Source organism: Lingula anatina, chromosome 3 (assembly GCF_051362555.1).
Source record: "Lingula anatina isolate TDL-2025a chromosome 3, LinAna3.0, whole genome shotgun sequence".
Classification (NCBI taxonomy): Eukaryota; Metazoa; Brachiopoda; class Lingulata; order Lingulida; family Lingulidae; genus Lingula; species Lingula anatina.
This window is the reverse complement of record NC_141769.1, coordinates 32758862-32781831: the sequence shown is the minus strand read 5'-3', so window position 1 is coordinate 32781831 and position 22970 is coordinate 32758862. Positions and strand designations below refer to the sequence as shown.

Below are 22970 nucleotides of genomic sequence, written 5' to 3'. Positions count from 1 at the left end.
CCAACTCTCTCATTTTATTGATAAATTACTTTAGTTGCTTGAAGCGGAAGTAGCGCATTGATATGAAATATGTGAACCGGTCGACCTCTTTTCGCTGGCCACCATTGAAGGTATAATGCTAGGAACATGTGCTCTATCTTCTGTGGTTATTTCATGGTTTGGATTTCACTGTTTACCAACAAGATTGATTTTGTTGCGAAATGAACCCTTTTAAATATTTGAAAATGCCCTGAAATAAACGTATATGGTGGAAAACAGTCGTAATAGAAAGTGGGAGATGGTACTCGGATCTCGGAGTTAAGCATCCGAGTTTTCCTTACGACCTTAGTCTATCGCCTCAATACTTCGTCTACACGTTTCCCGTTTACCGAGCATTCTACATCTGAATACTGTAGACATTTTAAATTAAAACTATAGGTCATGGCAGCTGATTATGCAAACGAAAACTTACTATTCGTTCGACATTTTGATTACAAAAATGACAAGTCTGTGTAATATGGGCACAGTAGTAAGTAGTAAATTTATAGAATCCAAAATTCGAAGCCGATGAAAGCTGTTTGACAGAGGATATTTAAGGTTTTTAATCACAACAGATGCAGATGGCTGTGTTAAAAGATAAGTAAATGTCAGTGTATGGAGTGCACAGATGTTGTGGAAGTTGACCAGGAGTGGTAATTATTTTTTATTTATTATTTTTTTTCAAGCTCACAAGATGTCGTCAGCAGATCTACAGTGGATGATCATCAGGAACAACTCCTGCTTCCTCAGGAAGGGAAATGGACAGACATTCACTGCTGTGAGATGATAATAATTATTGTTTTTATTTTTGTGTTTAAAGAAATAATTTATTGAATGATCCAATTGCTAACATTTGGTAATCACAATTGAAGGTAGTTATTGTCCTGTTCACTTTATCATTTGTTGGTGCATGTTAGTGCTGGATTTGGATTTTTGCATGATCAACTTGTGATAATTGTAAAAAAACATAATTTGTAGCCATTTTGAAAATGAATTATTTTTGCCATTGGATTGAAAACCAGTATGCTGTTTTGAGCCTTGGTTTCATGAAAAAAAGTGACAACAGTCATAACATGTCTGCATACAGAGTAACATTAAGTGTATTCCAATACTTACGTTCAAAACTGAGCAATCGGAAGGACTGTTTTTCAGCAAAAGATCTGTATATTTGACAGCGCTGGTGTTTTTTTATTTTTTACAAACTACTAAAGTTTATTTGTGCCCATGTTCCAGGAACCCAACAACCTGAAGAACCGCAACTCTTTCCGTTACAATGGTCTCGTCCACAAGAAGACAGTTGGCGTGGAGGCTGCCCCTGGAGGAAAGGGGGTGGTCCTGGTCACCTCCAAGGCCACTGGTCAGTATGACATAACCGGGTATTGGACATCACACAATATGTTATGTTCTAGTTATTTGGCTTCAGCCACCAGGCATATTGTGATGACCCAGGTTTTAGATGTAATATCAGATATTTCAGACTTTGGTAAACAAATATCCAAAGTCAGAATCTTGAAGGAATTTTATTTCTTTTGATGCGTCTTTTTGAAAAAAAAGAGCTATATTACTGTTATGTGTACAAGTAATGTGTAAATTACTGCTTAATACTTATGTTATTAAAACTTAAATCAACGGAACAGTTTTGTGGAATTAAGCAGAATTAGTCAGTGAACTTTAACTTGTCTAAATTGACAAAAACCTGCCTGGGTTGAAGTTTCTTAAAAGAGTTTCCAAATGATCAATTTTCATGATATTTTTTTGCGACAATTGCAGGCCAAAGGAAGCCAGCTGCCAGGTATACACGCACAGAGCTGAAGAAGGGTTCCCGTCGCACCCTGAGCACCATCAGGAAAGTGGTCGGTGGTTCCAGGAAGGACCTTAAAATGGTGAGTATAAGTCTTCCTGTTAATAGCCTATTTGGAAAACAAGAAATAACTGTAGATTAAGGGCGTTTATGTGTTATAGAGTAGATGATTTATAACTTGGGTACCCTGGTACAGTAACTAAAACCAAGTATTTTTGAGATCATATTTGATAGTGGAGAAAAGGAAGATAACATGTTTGGAGAAAATGGTAATGAGCAGAGCATTGGGCACTTGGTTCTTTATTCTAATGTGTTTAATTAATTTCTTTTTTTCAGAGTGCTCTGCGTCGTGCAAGTGCGATTCTCCGCAGTCAGCGCCCAGTTGTCGTCAAGAGCAGCGGTCGCAGGAAGTGAAACAACATCAGCATTTTGCCCAAATTTTATACAAAAGACTGAATTAGAATAAATCGGTATTATGTATTGAAGTGAACTGTGTAGTTCTTATTGTACAAGCATGGCAATTCCTGGTTTTCATGCTCAGCTGTTCAACATTTGAAAGTTTGTGAAGTTGATATTAGCTGGAGGCTGGCATGGCACATTAAGTAACAAAAGTGGCATCAACTTTTTACAGTAAGCAGTTTTCTCCTGCTGCAAATGCCTCACAGCATGTCCACAAACTTATTTAAATTATTATAATAAGTGGTAACAAAATTTAAGCGCCCCCCCCACCCCCCCAAAAAAAAATTTCCTTGCTGCCATAAAATATCAAATTATTGCAATGCAGCTGAACCAACCAAATGCCACCAAGTAATTTTCAATGAGAGAACTTTTGAGGGATGCAAGTTCCATTACATTAGTTCTCAAAATAATTTGCACAGGTATTCCTACTTCCCTCTGTGCTGTACCGACTGGAGGGCAAATTTACAACCAGGAACCAGACTGTATCAACAATAAATGGAGAACATAGTACCTGCATGTGCATTTTCCTCATTCCTTTGGGCAGCATGCCTTTCTTTAAAAAAATTGAATATACACTGTATAAAATTCAGAATTTTTAAAGCACATTCAAAGATGTACTTCTTAAATGTTATTTTTTGGTATTTCATCTGTATAACCAGAGAGAAAACTTGAGCAATTTTAATTAGAACCATTTTCACTACTGTAACATGAAAACCGCAGGCACCAAGTTATTTAATCTTGAGCTCTACACATAATTAAGAACATTTTAGCCTATAAATAAGGGCCAGATATAGCAAGATGTTAAAATGAGGTTATAGATTTGTGGCCATTATGATTTCATATTTTAGCAGATGCCAAAGAACACATTCTTAAATCAAAATTCCCTAGAAGCAAAGTGAATAATTAGAAAGTACCCTTACTATGCATCTGAAAAAAAAAAAAAAAATACTCAAGTAACCATTTTTACAAAATAAGTGGAAAAAAAAGACAATGTCCTACAATAAAGCTATGTTAAATGTTTTAAATAATTTTAAGTTCATTAATTTCTTCTTCATCTTCTTCTTATTATTATTTTGTTTGTGACACATTCTTTACGCCATTTTCAGAAGCACACAATGCCTGCCTGAATCTTGCACAAAATGAAATCCGACTTTGGCGCAACTGGTCACGGATGTCTCTACACGTAAACATTCATCACTTTCTCAATCCTAGTTCTGCAGAGTGGACATATTCTCCTGTTGGCCATTCTGGCCGCAGTGATTTGGTGGGCACAGTGGACACACAGGCACATGTGTTTACAGGGAAGAACGAGAACACACTTCACCTGGTCTTGGCATACTACACATAAACGTTTATCGCGTTCACTTTCTAGTTGACGCACCAATGTATCTGGGTTGCTCCCTTTGCTATAAGAGGGCATGGGTGATGGTGAGGCTCTTGAACGGAGGGCATAACCCTGTGGAAGTTCTACATGAACTGGTGCATCGTCTGAGGAATCAGAGCCCTCTGAGTCGCCTGATTCTTCAACTGGAGAACCATCATCACTGTCTGTGTCAGTGATAGAAACTCTATCTTGACTATCCTCACTGTTCTCATCAGCATCAGTAAAATCCTCCTCCTCCTCTTCATCATCTTCATCAGCAATGGAGTTCTCTTCATTGCCGTCAGCTTCATCATCACTGCTGTCTATTGCATACATGTCTGCTCCTTCCCCCTGTAGTTCTATCTCCATTGTATCACTGGCTCTGAAGGCAGAGAGATGAAAACCCTGACCTGTGATACGCCAAAGAATCACCCCAATGCAAAACACTATCCCAATGTAGGCATCAAGGGGGATTTGTAATACGAACTGCAGCAATGATTCCATGCTACTGTCTATTGAAGATATTGTCGTTTTCACTGTATTTTGAGCAGCAAAACAAACATGCTGCATGAAGTGCAAAAATTCCAAACATGACCCTGTTACTAGCGAGACGGCACTGTTACAAAACAGAATAACAAATGACCCTATATTACATACTCCATTCCACAAGGTGCGCACCATCTCATTTGTTTCACTATTATAAGCTGTGATTTCATTGGCAACAAGTCTGGCTATCCATACAAGGCAGCCACAAAGATATGCAATACATTTCTCCGTCGCGTGAATTAGGAGTCCTACAGCATCGAAGAGTATCCATCCCAACTTTAGTACACCTTTGGTAGCTATACTTGTCAAATGGAAGATTTCAACCACAAACTCTAGTAAATAGTATAACACGTCACATACTGCTCCATATAGCGCCCATAAGACGGCAATCAAAGCGTTTGTGGTACTTAAGATTAACTTAAGGAGTGAAGAAACGACCTGATAGTTAACGGACAGGGCAGTGCTAATAATGTCCATCGAAGTCGTGAAAGTATGACCAACAAACTGAACTAACCCAGTCAACAAGCTAACAATGTCAATGGATGCCATGTTTTTCCCGGATTTTAGAAAGGGAAGAACTTCTAATTGCTCCACAACTTTTGTTCAAAGAAGCAGTTTTCGTTTGTCGTGGTACTTTGTGAAATTTCCTCTATCTATGACATGTTGTCACCTTCAGTATTTATCTGTATTGTTGTTGTCTCGTGCTTTCTCTCCAGGCTCGCCATCATGGCTATAACGCTTGCGAGAACGAGGTTCCTGTGACGTAATTTGGGAATCCCCCTTCAGTTCAGGGGAATCACGGAAGTGAAACGATTTTCTCCAAACTATAACACCCAGAAACGGGGCAGATTTCACACTTTCAAGTCTTTGTTATGTGACACTATTGGAAGCATACAAATTGATTCCATGACAACACCATATGTCTTATCTTGTCAAAGTAGATTCAAATTAACTTCTCTTGTTAGTCTTGTTATTATCTTGTCATTTTTTATTTTTCAAATTATGAACTGGTTATCATTATTAGTGACATGTTTATTACATGTGAAGAACCGTTACGTGTTCAAAGGCTACTGAACAAGTGATCTCGGTGTTTATCAAAATTAAACCAATAGGAAACTGACAAATATACACTGCGAGTCAGCAGCAGCATATGTTGTCGATAACGAAAGCGCCTCCATTCCATTCTGTTCCAGAGGAGAGAATACAGAGAACAGCGAAGCACGCAGGTTAATAAAGTGTCTTTAATTATATGTTGATTGTAACAGAAAGTTTTATAGTACAAGTAATTACGATGTATATGCGAAGCCGTTGTCATTTTAATTAGGGTAGGAAAACATCTACCGTATATGGTTATTTATTAAGTTTATTAAATCTGCAGTTTCAGTTTTGTAAATTCGATTTATTAGGATGTGTTGACATTGATTATTGAATATGTGTAGTATGAGATGTAGTTTCATGTTCTTCATAACAATCACTGCATCGATTAATGTTTTTGCACCCTGTCAAATATATATGTATGTATCATAGTGATTTTCATTATCCTGCAGGTGCATGTTTGTACTTTTAATTTATTTTCATTTTTTACTATTTTAGCTTAGAGGGAAAGGTACACAGATTGTACAGTAGCCACAATATTTAGGCACTGAACTGACAGTGCTGAAGCTGAAAAAATTCCCAAAGAGTTGCCTGGAGTAAAATTGCTGCCATTAGATGTTTATATTACTGCATGTCCACTGGGATAATTTCATGAGAGTTGCAGGAAACTTTGTTGACATAAAGTGTCACCACAAGTACATCTACATGTATCAGTTGGCCAGAAACAGTCAAAGTGAATTCTTTGGTTAAGAAGCAAATGGACAGTATGACAACAGAACCCCATTATACTACTAGTAAATGTACATGTACAAACCTGATGTGTTAATACATACAGCTGATGGTCTGAGCACATACACACTGTCTTTCATAAGATAAAGGAAACGCACACGGAACTCATCACAATGCCTCATGTAGTATATAGAGCATTTACTACTTTTTTCTTCATAACAGTTACCACAATTATTATCTCGGCAGGGCTATTTTCATTCATGCCAAAGAGAGAGAAACAAATATTGAAAGACCAACTCCTTCATCTAGGATGGAATGCATTACAGTTATCCGGAATTGTGTTGGTATTTATCATCAAAATTTCCTTTGTGATATTGTCTAATATCATAGAGGTTATGAGCTACCTTTGGTTCATATTAAGCAAGGTGCTGGGTGCTCTTTATGTTGTTGTACTTGACATCTGTGATCTTGCTTTTGACATAGAATATGCAGAGTTCTGGCATTATTGTAAATCTTCAGCCATTCAGTTATGGCAGTTTCTTTCCTTGGTTTTCACTACATTGTGGCAGAATATTTCTGGAACTGGGACAGCAATTGCAATGTTTGCCTCTGAACAAACAGCAGGGACCACTGAGGAATACCTCCAGAATACTTTTGAGCAAGGAGGCGAGCACATCGGTAACATATGGACCGACTTGAAGGTCATCTTGAAACTTTTACAAAAGTCTGGAAAGATCCTGACTTGTAAGCTTTTGGATTATGGTCTAAAGTCTGGGAACTATTATTTTGTTGAGAGTCGCAACAGTGTTTTCTTTCACTTTGGGGTAGCTGTTTTAATGTCACTGTTCGTTTTATTTATCATAAGAACATTTACTAACAGTCCAACCAGTACCACAACTCCAGAAGCTTCGGAAAGAGAGATACATGAACCGCAGGCTCCAAGACCTTTTTATAGAGATCAGGGTGAAGATGACATTTACAGCGATGATGAAGAAGACACTCCATATCACCAGCAGAGAAACGTACCCCAGACAACAGACCAGATACACCAACACAGAATGCATGAAGGCGAGGGAGCTCAGGGTGACAGAGAAAGGGTAACAACTGACAGGGAAATATATGATGATATCTTCAGTAGTGATGAGGACAATGGCAGTGAGGTAGGGGATGTGGTTGGTGAAGATGATGCTGGTGAAACTGATGTACTGAATGATGGGGGTCCAGCAGAACAGGCAGCTGATACTTAATGAAGTTAATTAAGTTATTGGCATTCTACTAAACGTATTCAGATCTCTTGGTTAATATATGTATTGTTCATGATCCACAGTTACAAAGGTTGCTTACATGTACCAGGGGGTACATAGTTAATGCTACACTATAGTTGTTAGTGTATAATGTTGTACACTACATGTTGTGCAGTATTTCGTTTTTTGAATTAGTCTCACTGATAATTTAGTTTGGATAACAAGCACAAACCAGACATTATGTGCCATAAGATTCAAGGTATACAGTAAGTGTATAATAACTTTCCTCCTAATATGTGTATCTCTGCCGAATATGGGGGGGGGGGGGGGGGGGGAGAGAGAGAGAGAGAGAGAGAGAGAGAGTGGGGGGGAGGAGTCTAATATAGCCATAGAGAGGCTACAAACATACAATCAGTTACAAGTTGACTTTAAAACTCAGGATTCTAGGTTTGATACAGCATTCAATCCCGGTGATACATCTAGTAAGCAAGGGACCCACTATTTTACATCATATTGGTTGGATAAGATTAGATTTTTTGTTTTTATTTTAATCTGTTGCCTTATGAAGTCATAAAAAGATTATATTTTATCATCATAAGTGACAATGGAAAAAGGAACTCTCTGACAAGTAATATAATAGCTATCTGCTACACATTGGGCAAGCAGATTATATTACATTCTTTAGCTGAAACCAGTAGTGATTCTGTTGATCACTTATTATTGACATGTTATATGCTTTTTGCAATTTGCACATTGATTTTGCTTAATTTTAAATATGTTTACTGTTTCTTTTACTCATGAAAGTAATTTTTAAAATCATAGCTTAAATCCAATTATGCACAAATAAATTAAAATAAAAGTGCTTTTTAATTAAAAAGAGTCCTTGAAAATATTATTCAAAGAATAAATGGAGGAAAACAATTTTTATAACAAGAAGCAGTGGGCATCCTTTGACTTGTGCATAACTGATATGTTACTGTGACTTTAATTATATATATTATAAATAAGTGTTATAAAAATTGCACATGTTGATTTTTTTCTATTCATTTTATTGTGTTCATTGATTTTAAAAAGATTTTTTTTTCGTTTTTTGTTGAATGTCAAAAATTCATTCAACTACTCACATTCACTTATCTACTTAAGTATGTGTTCAATATATTAGATAAAATATTGATATCCAAAAGATAAAACAACTGAACATTATTTTAAATACATTTATTCCTTAAATTTTGGTTCTACAAATAAGAATAACAGCTGCACACTGCGCTGAGATCAGAAATGTTATCATCTATTCAAAGCAGGCTTTCAGATTGCCTCTACCTTATACATATATGTTTACATATGTACAGCAACATTTACATCATTGAACATCCCGTGAATAAATTATCTGTATCACAGCAGAGTTGGGATCAAGCTGGGATAGTAAACTTACATAGAATTAGCACACACTACCCTGCATTTCACAGTATTCAAACATGGGCAGTCTTCATTTATTAAGTTCTGGACAGTTTCTGATGGCACTCTGACATTCAGGGGGCAAGTTCAGCCGGTTCTGTGTCTGACACTACATCACAGCATCTGTCACATTATATACCAGAAATAGATGTCTCCCAGTAAATTATCATTTCATTTGTTATGGCAGCATTATCTTGAGACCTGACCCAGTGTAATAACTAAACTTGAGGCACCATAATTTTTGTTTGGGAAGAAGTTTGCTGTATTTTAAGTTTTATTTATATTTTTTAGAGTTTATTTTGAAAGTTTTAGACACAAAAGTGTGTAAAGGCCTCTTATGAGTTGATGTTGAGGTCTTGTGGACAAATACATAAAAATGAAGGTGTAAAAATAAATAAAATACCACTTAAAAGAGCTGTGAAGAAAATGAACAAAGTGAAATAAGCACCTTAAGTATTTAAGAAAATTAAGAAAAATTGCTGACGACATAAAAATTCACTTCAAGTGAAGTTGACTTAAAAGAATAAGCAGCTTAAATTTTTGACACAATTAAAATACACAGTGCTGTGTAAGAAACAGATACCTTTTTAGACATTATTAATTGCACAAAGTGGTGTAAGCACAATTGAAAAATTGGTGAACAAAATTGGTAAAAGAAAAAAAGGCAAGATCTGAAAATCGATCTTCATTCACACACACAACTAAATTTGTGCCAGACAATGATAATTTAGGAGCCCAGAATTTTATAAATTCTGATGTGCCTCTTCTATAAACTCCTTTAAGGAGTTTGGTGCTTTTTAATCAACAAATTTTCAACCCTTCCATGAATTTAATTTAAAAAAGATTCCACAGATCTAAATCCCCATTTGTTCAGTACAGCTGCCCACAATTTGCACGGTCAGTGAGTTTTTCTCACAGGTTTTGACCACTTGACTTTAGTCCAGGCCCCAGTTTCACAAAAAAACCTTAAGTCAGTTCCCTGGCTTAGTTGACTAGGATTTCCATGAGAGTGCTGTTACACTGCTCCTGATAGGGTAAGATGTGCCCATGTGACCATGTAACCTTGGTAATTAAGTTTTTAGCCCGGGAAACTGACTTGAGATTTTTTTTGTGAAACCAGGGACAGTTGTAGGGTCAATCACTCAAACACGGGGCGACTCTGGGTACATGTGTGCTATGGTGAGATTTGGCAGTTATTTCTACTGGGCAAACTGGTCCAAAGCTTTCTCTGTTAGATTCCAAACATCGTCAATGCTGCCTTCTGCGTTGACCTGTAATAAAAAACACAATTTGAAGCTTTTACTGGATATGTTGTAAATTAGAATAACTGGACATAAAAGAAAATATTATATATTTGATAATTACAAATAGTCTATTATTTTTATTTTAATTGCAGTTCTTTACATTTTGCAAGTACCTGTAAATTAATTATTTTCAATAAAGATTGTCAAAATTTATCACTGGGCACTTGGGGTAACTTAATTTTTACAGATGTGAAGTGAGTCTAATCACATTCAAATAAGAAGTGTAGTTGAGTTGATATCTTCTCTGTAGCAATGTTTTTTTTATTGTAAGCCTATGATTAGAAGGTAAACAAAGCAGTTAAAAGTCAATTATTACAAAACCAATCAAAAGTTACCTTTGCAGCTTTCTTCTTCTCCTCATAGTATTTTATTACAGGGGTGGTGCATTCTTTGAATGTCTTCAGTCTTTTGGCTATTGTTTCTTCATTGTCATCTACACGGCCGCTTGTCTTGGCGCGGTGCATTAGGCGTTCTTTCATGACCTTTTCACTGACTTCGAAGTAGACGACACACTCTACTTCTTTTATCTAAAATTTGTCAATTAAATCATGTTTTTAAGCTAAGTTTTGATTTTCAAAGGCATTTTATGGGTAAAGCTTTTGTTCTACTTGTACATGCTTTAAGCTATGTTGTGACTGTATTGAAATTACAACAATAGGTATAATTACCATGTACATGTATTATTACTGCAGCAAGTGGTCTTTATGCTGAAAATGTCTTTTTTAAAGCTTGCCACAGCAATTTTAACAGCAAAGTGTACAGTTTCCCCACCACTGTGACCAAGGACATATAATTATAAGGATTCTTACAGTTTAGAAGCTATCAAGTCAGTTCTATTTCAATACCTCATTTTCAAACTTAATTCCCTGGTCCAGCTCCCTGGGGTAGCCGTCTATCAGAAAGCCCTTGGTAGAGCTGGCTTTCTTCACCATCTGCTCCTTCAAAAGATCTAACACAGTCTCCTGAAATTGAGATAAATTACAATGAAATGAAAATAGAATTCATAATGCAGTGAAGTTAGTGCCATTATGCCAATAAAAGTGGACATAAATGGAAGAATTACCCTTTTTATAAAGCTATTTACATCCTAAGAGTACAATTTCATCAGCTGTGAAATGCAGTAAAAATAAAGTCGTTTTTTTTTTTTCTTTTTTGAAAATCAATAGCCAATACTAAAAATGTTGCCTTAGGTAGCTTCCCTCCCCGAGTACTATGTTCTTGACAGACATTAAAATATTGGAGGTATGAATATTTTCACCCTTTAAAGCCTACAAAATTGTCTAAATTTTTAATTTTTCCATGACATCAATCTGTCTCATATAGTTACCAGAGGCACAAGCTGACCACTCTCCATCATCTGATTCAGTTGTTTCCCCATGGGTGACCCAGACTTCACCGTGTCCCTTAGGATATCCCCTGTAGACAAGTGGGTGAACCCGTACTTCTGGACTATTTTCTCACACTGCGTGCCCTTGCCTGAGCCTGGACCACCTGGAGAGAGACACATGGACTGTACTGAACAGTTTGTCATGATACAAGATGTTACTAGAGAGAAGATTATCACAGCTTATCAAGGTGTACTGTATTACATCTTTTGTGCTAGCAATCACATAAAGATAGGCTCTCTTTATAAAGATATATGTTTACATAATTAAGTCAAAGGCTGTTGTAGTGAACAGCATTCCAGCTGTCATTGAAACCATGCAAATTTAAAAACAGAAATACCAAAATATGTTTTTTGTACAGAAATAATTTCGATTAAAACATAATTATATCGAGTCTTCACATTAAAATCTCTAAACACAGATAAAATATTGTCATTAACTTTTTAAAGTTAAAAAACTTAAATAAAAATCATAAACAAAAAGTTAAAAAAGAAATTTATATTTAAAAAAATGTACAATCAACCATCATCTATCAGTTTGTGTTCCTGTCAAATCTTTATCCCATCGCTGGTCTGACCTCAAAATTTAAACATCCATTCTGTCAACTATTTATCTAATTCCCACTGGATAATGCACCAAACATGTAACCCAATTTTCAAATGTCACAGGCATGATTTACTTCTGCAATGGTTAAACCTATCGTGCTTTATCTATTGATTATTTCATTTAAACATGAATGTTGCCATAGTTCCCTAAAGATGAAATTATTCACTATTTGTGCTCTGAATGAAAGAGAAAAGAAGAAGCAGTGATGGCATTTCTGAGCTGTAACCCTAGTAATAAAAAGTATTCAATCATATTGACTCTACCCCCACCCCTTTTTTTTTTTTTGGTGAACAGAAATTTCAGAGGTACCTTGATACATCAATCATACTGTCCCCCCTGGAGTTGTATGCAGAACTATTAGGGATCAATTTGTATGACAGGCTTCACAATAGTGAATAGAACTCATATCTAGGCAGGAATGGAAAACGCTGTAATTTAAGCTGGATTCTTCATTATCTTCACTTGTAGTCCAGCAGAACATATTATTCATATTTCAAACCATAAGATGGTATATTTGACTGGACAATATTTTTTTTAGGTAGTATATTCATGTGCATGTATTTCATGAGCAATATTGATGTAGGATGTGAGTAAAAATTGGGAGTGTCAATTAATATAGCAGTTATTGTATGTCAGGCAATTGTAATTATTAAATAATCAAAAAATTTTTTTACTAGCAGAAATGTTATCTCATGCTCTCTCGTACTGTACAGATATTATTTAAATTATCTAAAAAGAATCACACTTACCAACAACGAAGAAAACCTTGCACTTCTTTAGTGGTGTAACATCTATATTAAGTCTAGCCAATCCAACTGAAATAAATAAAGTAAAAATGTCATTATTCCAAAATATTTATGATCATAAACAAACTATACACTGACACACTTTCATAATCTGAACCATGATACACATATTCCAATATCACATAGTTAACCCATGTGGCCCTGTACCTGTATTTTGATCATTACTTCCGTCCTCTTCAGTAACATTTTCTTTATCTCCCTCTCCAGACTGTTTAGTACTAACAACAGCTGTATTTGTATTCTGTTCGGTTTCTTCTACTTTGTCCCCGTTTTCCTTTGGCTCACTCTGAGTCTGATCTTTACTACTACTGTTTTCCTGTATATCTTTCACAGTCGTTTCATGTGTGGTACTAGGAGCTCCTGGCTCTGCCGCCGTGCTATCATTCTTTGTGCAGCCTCCTCCCATGGTTAAAGAAACTATATGTCTGGCAGTATGTACTGTATGTATTTGATACACTCTTATCTGTGCTAGATATCTTTCTCAATATAAATTCCCTCAGGTGAAGTATCCAGGTCAGTTATTTCTCACCTAACACAAGGATTTGGGTCTCTTTCAAGTTTCCTTACTCTGCTGAAAAGAACTGTTACCACAACAAATACTTGGAAGTATGCTGTGTAATAAAATCCCCCTTTTTATAAATAAAGACTAGATAATTCCCTATGTATGAATCACCCACTGGTAAAGGCAAATCCTTAGATATTGTCAATATGAAATCCTATGTAATATGGCTGTTATATTACAGCAGTAATAATCCGTATCCTCTCGTCTCTTAACCCAAATGATTAAATATGCTAAAATACCATGTCTCCACTCGAGCCTCCTCTCATAATGTCATCTGGATGTGACCCACTTCACCTTGAATTTTGTAGCACATGGAAATTGAAGCTATTTTTAGCTACCCGTCCCACAATTCATAGCATTGTCATGGTAGCAACAACAATAAACAACATTCTTACATGTTTACCTGTAGAGGTGTATTGTGAGTGCTTTTATTGTATTGGCACATCAACGTGGGTGTTTAGCTTTATATGATGGTGGCTGACGATTTGCCCTCAGATAGCACCTATGATTAATTGTTTTAAATTGTTTACAAAGGTACTAGTCATATGTTGATTTTATTCAGGAACTGGGCTAGCTTACACATTTATGAAATTAATATTTAAAACAAGTTCAATATTCCCTACATGAATCTTAGCATTCTAAACATCTTACTTCATCAAATGCTTTTTAAATGAATGAAATACTATAATTCTTAAAATTAAAATATTCTTCAATAAAAAAATATATATTAAAAAAATTATTTTTTTTGTAGAAATTTGTCCTTGTCAGAACTGATACAACTCCAACCAGGGATTACCACTGTAGAGACATGTTAGGTTGTGGATGGGTTTTATGACTTAGAACAAATTGATACTTGTCCATAAAGTAACCATCACAGTGACCAAAATTCGTTAAACAAGAGGCACATGTTGTTAATTGCAATTAACTGACCATAGTCATTGCCTGATGGACAGACCAGTCCATTCTCATTTTTTTAACATATTCAGAGCATATATTAAACTTTTTCGTGAAATAAAAAAGAAAGAAAATTTTTACTTACTGGCTGACACCAGTTCGTCCATGATGGGCTGCACCTTGGCCCAGACATCATCAATGGAGCCATTGCTGTCCACCTGGGGGGTAAATAAATAAATAAAGTAAATAAATAAATTGATTTAGATGAACTTCATAAATACTAAGGATACAGAAAATTCAAGGTCTAACAAGCTACTGTTTAAATGATTCCACTGGAAAAAGTTTAAGTTCAAGGAGTAAATTAAGTATAAATAAAGGTAGATTAGATTTTAAAAAGTAATTGCTACTTTTTAGTTAAAGTTGTCAGATTTAGAATAAAAATATTTTGTAAATGTTAACATTTTAAGAAAAGACAACATGGAATATATCTAAGTGTTGTTTTTATTCAAGGTTTCCATTAATGTGTTTTGTGAACTTAATTTTCTCTGAACATTAGCTTTGAAATGTCTCAAAAGCAGAAGAATACATTAAAAATTTTATGTATTATCACAAAAATGTGCCATCGCTGCAATTAAAATATAAACTAGCAAAACCAAACTGCGTGTTACAAAAATTAAATTAGAGTACTTTTCATGAAATATCTTCCAGACATTGATAACAGAGCCATATGTTTGCAATTAGAAATTATGTCATAGTTAGGCTTGTTCTCTACCAAAGTGTGCGATACTGTCATGCTCAATTACATCTTGTATAAGATTTCCTACACAAATGTCCATTCCAATTACCAAACTTAATTGTATATCTGGACTGAAAGGTGAGAGTTAATTAAGTGTCTCTACCCCAATGCTGAGCAGAGAGAGCTCAAGAGCTCAAGAGAGAGAGAGAGAGAGAGAAAGAGAGAGAGGGGGAGAGAGGGGGGGGGGAAGGCTCACCTTCCATGGGGTTTGCCCTCAATGTATACTTACTCTTTTGACCCTGTCCTCTGCTTCAAAATGGGTGATAACAGGTTCAGTGACTTCATGGAAAGTCTTCAGTCTCTCTTTGATGGTCTCCTCGTTATCATCAGATCTGCCGCTGGTCTTTCCTCTTTCCAGAAGACGCTCAGTCATCACTGGGTCAGAGACGTCAAAGTACAGGACAAACTGGCATTTGCAGATCTGGAAATATCAAAGACATTAAGATAAAGTAAAATATTGTTTGGTACTTTTAGAGTGTTTTACATCTACTCCATTATGTTATTTTTATAGTGGACCAGATAATTTCCCAACTTAGCATTGATTCCAGTGTTCTGATGCAGTATATGCTACAATTCCTTACCTCATATTAATCATATCAGATGTTTTATTATGCATATCAAGATGTTCTATCAGGCATATTTTTCAGCGATCAGTTGAAGTATTAAATGATTGTTTATTTTTTCTTAAAAATTTTTCTTCCTTTTGAATGTATTTTTCAATCAAGTGAAACTGATAACCACATGTTTATTAAGTTAACAGAAAAAAATTGAATTTCTCTTTTTTAAGGAGGTACAACTGTTAGAAAAAAATCAGTGTAAAAAAATTCAGATTTTCTCAAAATTTGGGTCCGTCACCCTTGTTAGCCAACTTATTAGTTTTGTCTGGCCTAAACATCAAATGTCAATCTTACATCAGTAAAGAGGTGCAACTGTATCCAAAGAGGTGTGATATTTCTTTTCTGCCCCCAGGACCAAGTTCCTCATTCTTGCAGTGCTATTAGCACAGGTTAAAGAGGGTAAACAAAAATAGAAAGAAAAGAATTGTTTTCCAGGTTTTGACACAGGGCAGCATTTGCTTGGCTTATAGAAAGGAAGTTTACCACTGAGTTGGGCTACATTGTATACCACCAGGACCGCGGGGCTTGAAATTGAACCAGCAGTTTTCCTACTTCTAACAATTTAAAACTGACGAAATGTTTAAATTTTAACAGCTTTTAACTCGATGCCATAAGATTATGCGTAAAATGAATGGCATATTTATTCTAGTGTAAATCCTCATTTTTTATACAGGGTCCTGGCCACTTTGATTACAACTAAAGGAAGATTATGGAAACATCAGCTGTTAATGTATAATTTAAATTTCCTTTTAGACACATAAAATGGATAAACAATGCAAAGTAAAACATATCCAAGTTCTTGATGAATAACTCATATTGTATTTCTAAGTGGTGTCTTTAAGATTTAAATGGTTCTCAATGGGAATGAAGTCAATGAAAATCTACTGTGTACCACTAAGGAAAATGTCACTTAAAGTAACAAGTGTTATAAACATTAAGAACTACTAAAGTACATTGTAGAATTTGACATGAATTTAAAGTTAGGCTTTAAATTAAAAAAAACAAACAAAAAAAAAAAAAAACAGCAGATCTATAACAATTCAGAAATTTGCATACTGCTGATACTTTTTGATGGTCGCCATTAATTAAGGCTGCCTGTATCTCTCTGGTTGCGGTTTTCTTTCAAACCAGATCTCCAGTGCCAATTAAGATAAAATCAAGAGTGGGGAACATAAAAACAAACATTTTACAGCATGCGGCACCTCCCAAGTTAATTACTTTGTAGCAAGCACATGCTGCTTGAATAAGCCTCTGTGATAACAGACCTGTTCATACTGGTTCTAAGATAAAACTTTTTTTTTGATTCTTAACTAATTCCACCACTCAAATGAACTGACAGTACTATGTAAGCTTCAACAACTGTGGACTCTAAGTAAATCCAAGCTCTACTCTGTAGCCAGGACATTAAAATCATTTGTCAAATGAAATTATTTGATTCGCAGGTGAACCACAGCAAATGGTGGTTATATGTTAGAACCTGTGTGAACAGGCCCAAAAGCAACCCAGGGCCTTAGTGAGGCAGTCTGGCCGGAACAACACAGAGAAACTTCAGAGAGACCATGGCTTCAAGAATGCTGCTCACTCTGGTCTGCTTTTTAGGGATATTTCAATATGCCAGCTTGCAACATAATTACTACAACCGTGCATATGATTGCTGTCGTCAATGGGGACGTGTTGTCATGGAATTACAGCACACTACAGAGCAGCTAAGAAAGCAGATTAAAGAACTGCAGGAACTGCAAAGCTCCGCGGACAGTGGCAAAGCATTTGTTGATGGTAGGTTCTCAGGGACAGTGAATATTTCTGTGAATATTTCTGTGCCAATAATATGCCTATTGAGCATATTTGATAAACTGTTCACTAGAAACAGTGCATCTGTCTGTTGCTTTGGAGTATTTTAATTGTGTTTTTCTTTTATTTGATTTGTTAGGTCACTATAACACAATACAGCGTGATGGGGAGAGATGGCGGTTGTTCTGGTGGTATGAACCAGGAACCCCATGGCCAACTGTCGTCAGTGACGTCCTCAAAGGTAAAAAAAAAAATTGTTTTTTTTTTTTTTTTACAGATCCAATTTTTAGATCTACATTGGATATTTTATTTGCAAAAGCATGTATATGTATTTGAGATTAAATTTCATAATCATAAAATGAAGGTACAGCTACTAGAAGTTTGTCAATGCTTCTAAATATAAAAGTTGTTACAGTTATAAGCAATATCACTACAAAATTACAAAGACACGACAAACAGTAAAAAGTATTTTACTTATAGAGTTAATAAATTGTTAATTGCATTAATTTTTTTTTTTTTTTACTCAATTATACATACTGCATTTTATACAGATACGTTTACTTTAACTAAAATCATTTTTGCCTCAACTGTGCTCATATATTATATGGGAAAAGAAAAAATTTCATAAATGACACCCTCTATTTTATTATAGAAAAACAGCATTTTGTCCCATGCTTTCCAAAATTTTTACTCGTACAAGCTCCCTATCAAACTCAACCATCGGAGGCGCAAGGTCAAATTTCCCATGGAAAAAGCAGTTTATTTTACTCTGTGTTGCATGTGTTTTTAATTATTGCTGGAAGTGTTGATTAAGTGCCACTTTCTATGTAGACTCTGGCCATGTACAAACAGGGTTCCCCACTTGTCAAAGCATTAGTGAGGAAATTACCAGCAGTTTAAAGTTCTTTACTGTACAGAATTGAGAGAATGTTCCAAAAGATCATGCATAATGCATTTTGATTTGATTTACTTTCTCCATTTTTTACTTTATTTGGCTTACTTTTTACAAGTTGCTGAAAATAACTCTGTGAAAAGAATATAAAAAAATATGTATATATTTACGAAATTTTACAAATTCCCATTTGAAATGTACATTCCCATTAACACATTAGTTTAGATCTGAGGCATCTTACAATAAATGACACAAACTGAGTCACTTTTAATTAAATTTCACAATATAACTTTTATTTACAGTAGCTATCCTTCACACAATGTTTGAATAATTATAAGCAAGGGATAATTATTTTTATCTCTTGTGTTTTGAAATGGACCAGGACTTGAAACAGGTAGATGAAACTGGTTTACATTTATTTTGACTAAGGGTACTTCAAATAACCCTAAATGCTGCATATAACTTCCAGATAAGTTCGGAGAGTGTTCCCCCACTGATGCCTACTGTTTTGGCCGTTTGCCTCCCAATCTTGAGGAGAACATGTCAGAGCTGCTGGCAGTGGACCACAGGGGGACGGCATACAGGTAAACTGACCTGTCCCTGGGGTGGGGTGGAGGTGAAACTGGGGGGGGGGGGGCAGTGGACCACAGGGGGACGGCATACAGGTAAACTAGCCTGACCCTGGGGTGGGGTTGGGGGGGGGTAGGGGAGGGGGGCAGTGGACCATAGGGGTACAGCATTCAGGTAAACAGTCTTGCCCCTGGGGAGACGATCTATTCTCTGTCTTTTAATGATATTAATATTTTATAAAAATAGCATAAAAAGGCACCTGTCCAATGAGAATAAATTAGTCTGTATTTTACTTTGCACTGATAAATCATTTCAGTTTGGCAGTTTATGTCAGGGAATGGAGTCTCTGATACAACATTACCCCATTGTACCTTATCTATAAAAACAAATCTCCATACAAATGCTATTTTTAACCAATTCAAGGTGGAAGTTTACGTCTCGTAATGAGGTTTCCCATGCCGTCTGGGAGGCGTTCCACGACCACAAAGAACAAGATGTGGCAAATGGGGAACCCTGGAACCCCAAAGTGCTCGGAGGTGGGTAACAAAATATCACCTATTTGTATTTTTGTTTCAATTGTTTGTTTTGTTCTGTTTCTTCCTTAACTTTCCTTCCTTCCCTGGTCAATTAATTAATTTCTTTATCCGTCAATTGATTGACTTCTGTATCTATATATCAACTTATTAATTTATTTATTTATTTCTTTATTCTTTATTTATTTAGTGCCTATTCCATGTTATCAATCACTTATTTTCTATCCATTTATGCAAATTTTATGCACTGAACAATCACTGACAATTATTTACCCTTGCTGCATATAAATATTGATCTTACATACATTTGATAAACCACATTTTAAATCTTGAACTTTTTTGTCATGTTCAGTGTATCACCGTTTTAACCTTTTATGTTGAGAAAATAATTTGTAGTAAAATTTATTTTAAAATAATTTGTGGATTATGATTTCCCAGGAGCCACTCCAAGGGCCAGTGTAGACTCATTCATGTATCGTATGCAACATGGAGTAAAGTCCATCCTCCTCGATGACGACAACTGCGACTGTTACTCCACACTGAGCATTGGTCACGGGATGTGCCGTCGAGGGTTTGACGACCGTTACGGACCCGCAGAGTCGTTTGGAGTGGACATGTTGTATGACCGGGAGTGCAGCACCCCTAGCACCAGAAATGGCTTACATCTTTACTTTAAAGGTACCGTGTTGATATGATCATTTAACTATTATTCACCGCCTTCTTTTCTTTTACTAATAAATACCAGACTAGGATTAATTGTTAATGGTCATCCTTTCCTTTTAAAATACATGAAAATTTACTTTAATTTTGAGTCTGTCTTTCTAAATTGAAAGACAAACTCCATGATGATTGGAGATCACAATATATTTCTGCGAGTTTCCCCTGGTTTGGTTGTGAAAGAATTTTGAAAGTGAATCTCTAACAAAAAAAATATTACAATCCAAAATGCTTCACCTGATAGCTACTTGCAGAAACTAAAACAGTCATTGCACCATTTCAAAGGGAAAGAAATAACCTCATTTAAATCATGATTTTCAAATAACTCAAACTGTTTTCAATTTCTAGATCGTGATGATTGCTACCATGTTCGCTGTCCAGCAGGCCAGACCTGTGTGGACGGGATCAACTCTTACAAGTGTGTGGACAAGCAGTGAATACCAGTCTGAAATCCCATGGATCACTCACACAGCATGCGGATCATCAAGACTGAAATACGGGCTACTGCATTGGACACAATGCCAAATTACAATCTTTGCTGAGGCATTTTTTGTATCAATTTTTCTGTCTTGCTTTTGACAGTCATCAAAGATAAAATTGTCAGTTGAACTGACCAGAGATTACTGATTCTACAATCACTATATCAAGCTTAGTTTCTTTGATTGAAAATGTTGGAATATTTCACTAAATCTGGCCATATGACTCTGTAATATTTCACTGGCACTTAATTATCTATACTGACAATCCTGAACCACTAGTAACTATTGCACTTAGTCTATTGGTATTTCTCTTCTCTTTTCATTATTTATTTATTTATTTTGAATAGATTGATCACAGGTTGGTTGCATAATTTCATACTCTTGTCTCACAAGTATATAATATATGTATTAAGTAAAAGTCATCACAAAGCTGCCTCATACCTTATCTTCAAAGTTAGTGGCCTGCTTCAGCTCCCTGGGGTAGCCGTCCAAGATAAACCCCTTGGACTTGGGGGCGTGCTTGATCATTGCATCCTTGAGAAGACCCAGAACAGAATACTGGAAGAGATTTGAAATCTATATGAATCGATGTCATATTTACATGTACTAGTAGAACCTTTATGTGGGTTTCTCAGGGGCGGATCCAGAGATGTTTTCTGATAGTCTTCCATATTATATTTGTTGATCCATTCTCAATTTTTTGACCGTCTTCCGACCGAAAAAAATTATATACCCGTCAATGTAAACTTGAAAATCTGACCGTCTTCCGGAAGACCCAGAAGACGGCCTAAATCCGCCCCTGTTTCTGGTGTATGTGAAAACAAAAAATTGAACTTGAGATATATTACATTATGTGAAGGGAGGTGGGATAAAAAGGAGTGTGGGTTATGTGGTGCATTGTCTGGAACACAATTATGGTCAATCTGTCAAGATGTAATTCAGCTATTTACTAATTAAAAATAAAACAAGGATTCTGCATTGGTTCTAGTTAAGTAGTCCATTTTTTGTATGGCTGATGTTTGGGTTAATGTACTAGTAACTTATCATCTTATCAGATGCATTGAAGCATTATGTATTCCTTGTTGTTACACATTGATAAAAGATTAACATAATATTTTAAATGGCCAAGGATGGGCTGTGCCTAATTTTTTCGCAGATTCTTAGTGCAGTACATGTGTATCCGCAGTTATACTAGCAATAAAATGTTTAAAGATGCTGACATTATGTGATGATATCTACGCATATGTTTTAGAATCAAAGGTACATTTTACACATTGATTTAGTTATTGACAATGAAAGTAGAAGTGAAAATATTGTGATGAGTACCCTGATTGAAGACAAAAAATATATCACTTAACAGAGTCTGCAATGAAGGCTTTATATACTCAGTAGGTGCATGAAATTAGCAAAAGTAGAATTTTAATGACAGTGGTGGAAGGGGGGATGGGGGTAGAAAAGTGCCAAATAGCCTACCATGGGGACAAGTTCTCCCTTCTGCATCTTAGCTGCCAGTTGTTTCCCTCTCGGTGTGCCAGCCTTGACCTCAGCCCTAAGTAGGTCACCCGTTGACAGGTGGGTAAACCCATATTTCTGGACCATTCTCTCACATTGGGTACCTTTACCACTGCCAGGACCACCTAAAATACACAATATAACAGAATATTGATACATTATTTATGGGTGAACCCATATTTCTGGACCATCCTCTCACATTGAGTACCTTTACCACTGCCAGGACCACCTAAAATACATAATATAACAGAATATTGACATATTATTTAACCCATACTCCTGGACCATTCTCATATTATCACAAACTACATTCCACACGGAGATGAATTCTACACCTTAATTGTGATCAAAAGCATGTACTTAATTCATAAGTGTTACTAGGAGCTTTAAATGCCCATCCCAAAAGAGAACAACCAGGACCAGAAGGACTCCACTGTGAACCTCAGACAATGCAGGAAATTTAAAATAAAAGTCTAGTTCTTACCTATCACAAATACCACCTTGGCATTCTTCAACACCTCATGGCCACCTGAAGTACAGAAAGCAAAGTATCTTATATTATCTTTATCTATTACTGGCTGGCATTTTTGAGAAAATTAAATGAATTTAACAGGTCTTTATATGTTGCCCTTTTTGCTTTCAATATTCTATCTACATACACATTGTGTATATTTGGACCAAAGTAACTCCTGTTTTTTATATCTTTGTAATATTTTCTTTTCATTAAAAATATCAAACAAAATCAGTTAATTCTAAATTATTGTTATTTAAAATAACAATTATCAAACGGGTAAGG

At 35.7% G+C, this 22970-nt stretch overlaps 5 protein-coding genes across 6 annotated transcripts in view; 3 read left to right on the top strand and 2 right to left on the bottom strand.

Annotated features, from left to right (window-relative positions):
- The first annotated feature begins 42 nt into the window (after positions 1-42).
- LOC106168293 (large ribosomal subunit protein eL28) lies at positions 43-2304 on the top strand. The gene is made up of 5 exons (XM_013547308.2): positions 43-110; positions 705-796; positions 1252-1375; positions 1789-1901; positions 2156-2304. The coding sequence occupies exons 2-5, from the start codon at positions 713-715 to the stop codon at positions 2231-2233; spliced, it is 399 nt and encodes a 132-aa protein (XP_013402762.1). The 5' UTR covers positions 43-110; positions 705-712; the 3' UTR covers positions 2234-2304.
- Positions 2305-2858: 554 nt separating this feature from the next.
- Positions 2859-4928, bottom strand: LOC106168294 (uncharacterized). Its single transcript, XM_013547309.3, has one exon. The coding sequence runs from the start codon at positions 4734-4736 to the stop codon at positions 3456-3458; it is 1281 nt and encodes a 426-aa protein (XP_013402763.2). The 5' UTR covers positions 4737-4928; the 3' UTR covers positions 2859-3455.
- Positions 4929-5259: 331 nt separating this feature from the next.
- On the top strand, positions 5260-7569 carry LOC147763256 (uncharacterized). Its single transcript, XM_087009456.1, has 2 exons — positions 5260-5413; positions 5781-7569. The coding sequence occupies exon 2, from the start codon at positions 6185-6187 to the stop codon at positions 7256-7258; it is 1074 nt and encodes a 357-aa protein (XP_086865582.1). The 5' UTR covers positions 5260-5413; positions 5781-6184; the 3' UTR covers positions 7259-7569.
- An 886-nt stretch (positions 7570-8455) lies between these two features.
- Positions 8456-22970, bottom strand: part of LOC106168287 (adenylate kinase isoenzyme 5) — a 31225-nt gene continuing 16710 nt past the window's right edge. For both annotated transcript variants that reach the window (XM_087009452.1, XM_087009453.1), the window contains 10 exons: positions 22659-22703; positions 22136-22299; positions 21104-21220; positions 15293-15484; positions 14413-14485; positions 12755-12820; positions 11342-11505; positions 10860-10976; positions 10350-10541; positions 8456-9981 (listed from right to left, as the gene is read on the bottom strand). In XM_087009452.1, the coding sequence (XP_086865578.1) occupies positions 9910-9981; positions 10350-10541; positions 10860-10976; positions 11342-11505; positions 12755-12820; positions 14413-14485; positions 15293-15484; positions 21104-21220; positions 22136-22299; positions 22659-22703 (1202 nt within the window). In that variant the 3' untranslated portion in view covers positions 8456-9909. The remainder of the gene's footprint in view (positions 9982-10349; positions 10542-10859; positions 10977-11341; positions 11506-12754; positions 12821-14412; positions 14486-15292; positions 15485-21103; positions 21221-22135; positions 22300-22658; positions 22704-22970) is intronic.
- On the top strand, positions 17144-21881 carry LOC147763255 (uncharacterized). Its single transcript, XM_087009457.1, has 6 exons — positions 17144-17456; positions 17611-17712; positions 18833-18947; positions 19357-19469; positions 19905-20144; positions 20532-21881. The coding sequence occupies exons 1-6, from the start codon at positions 17240-17242 to the stop codon at positions 20618-20620; spliced, it is 876 nt and encodes a 291-aa protein (XP_086865583.1). The 5' UTR covers positions 17144-17239; the 3' UTR covers positions 20621-21881.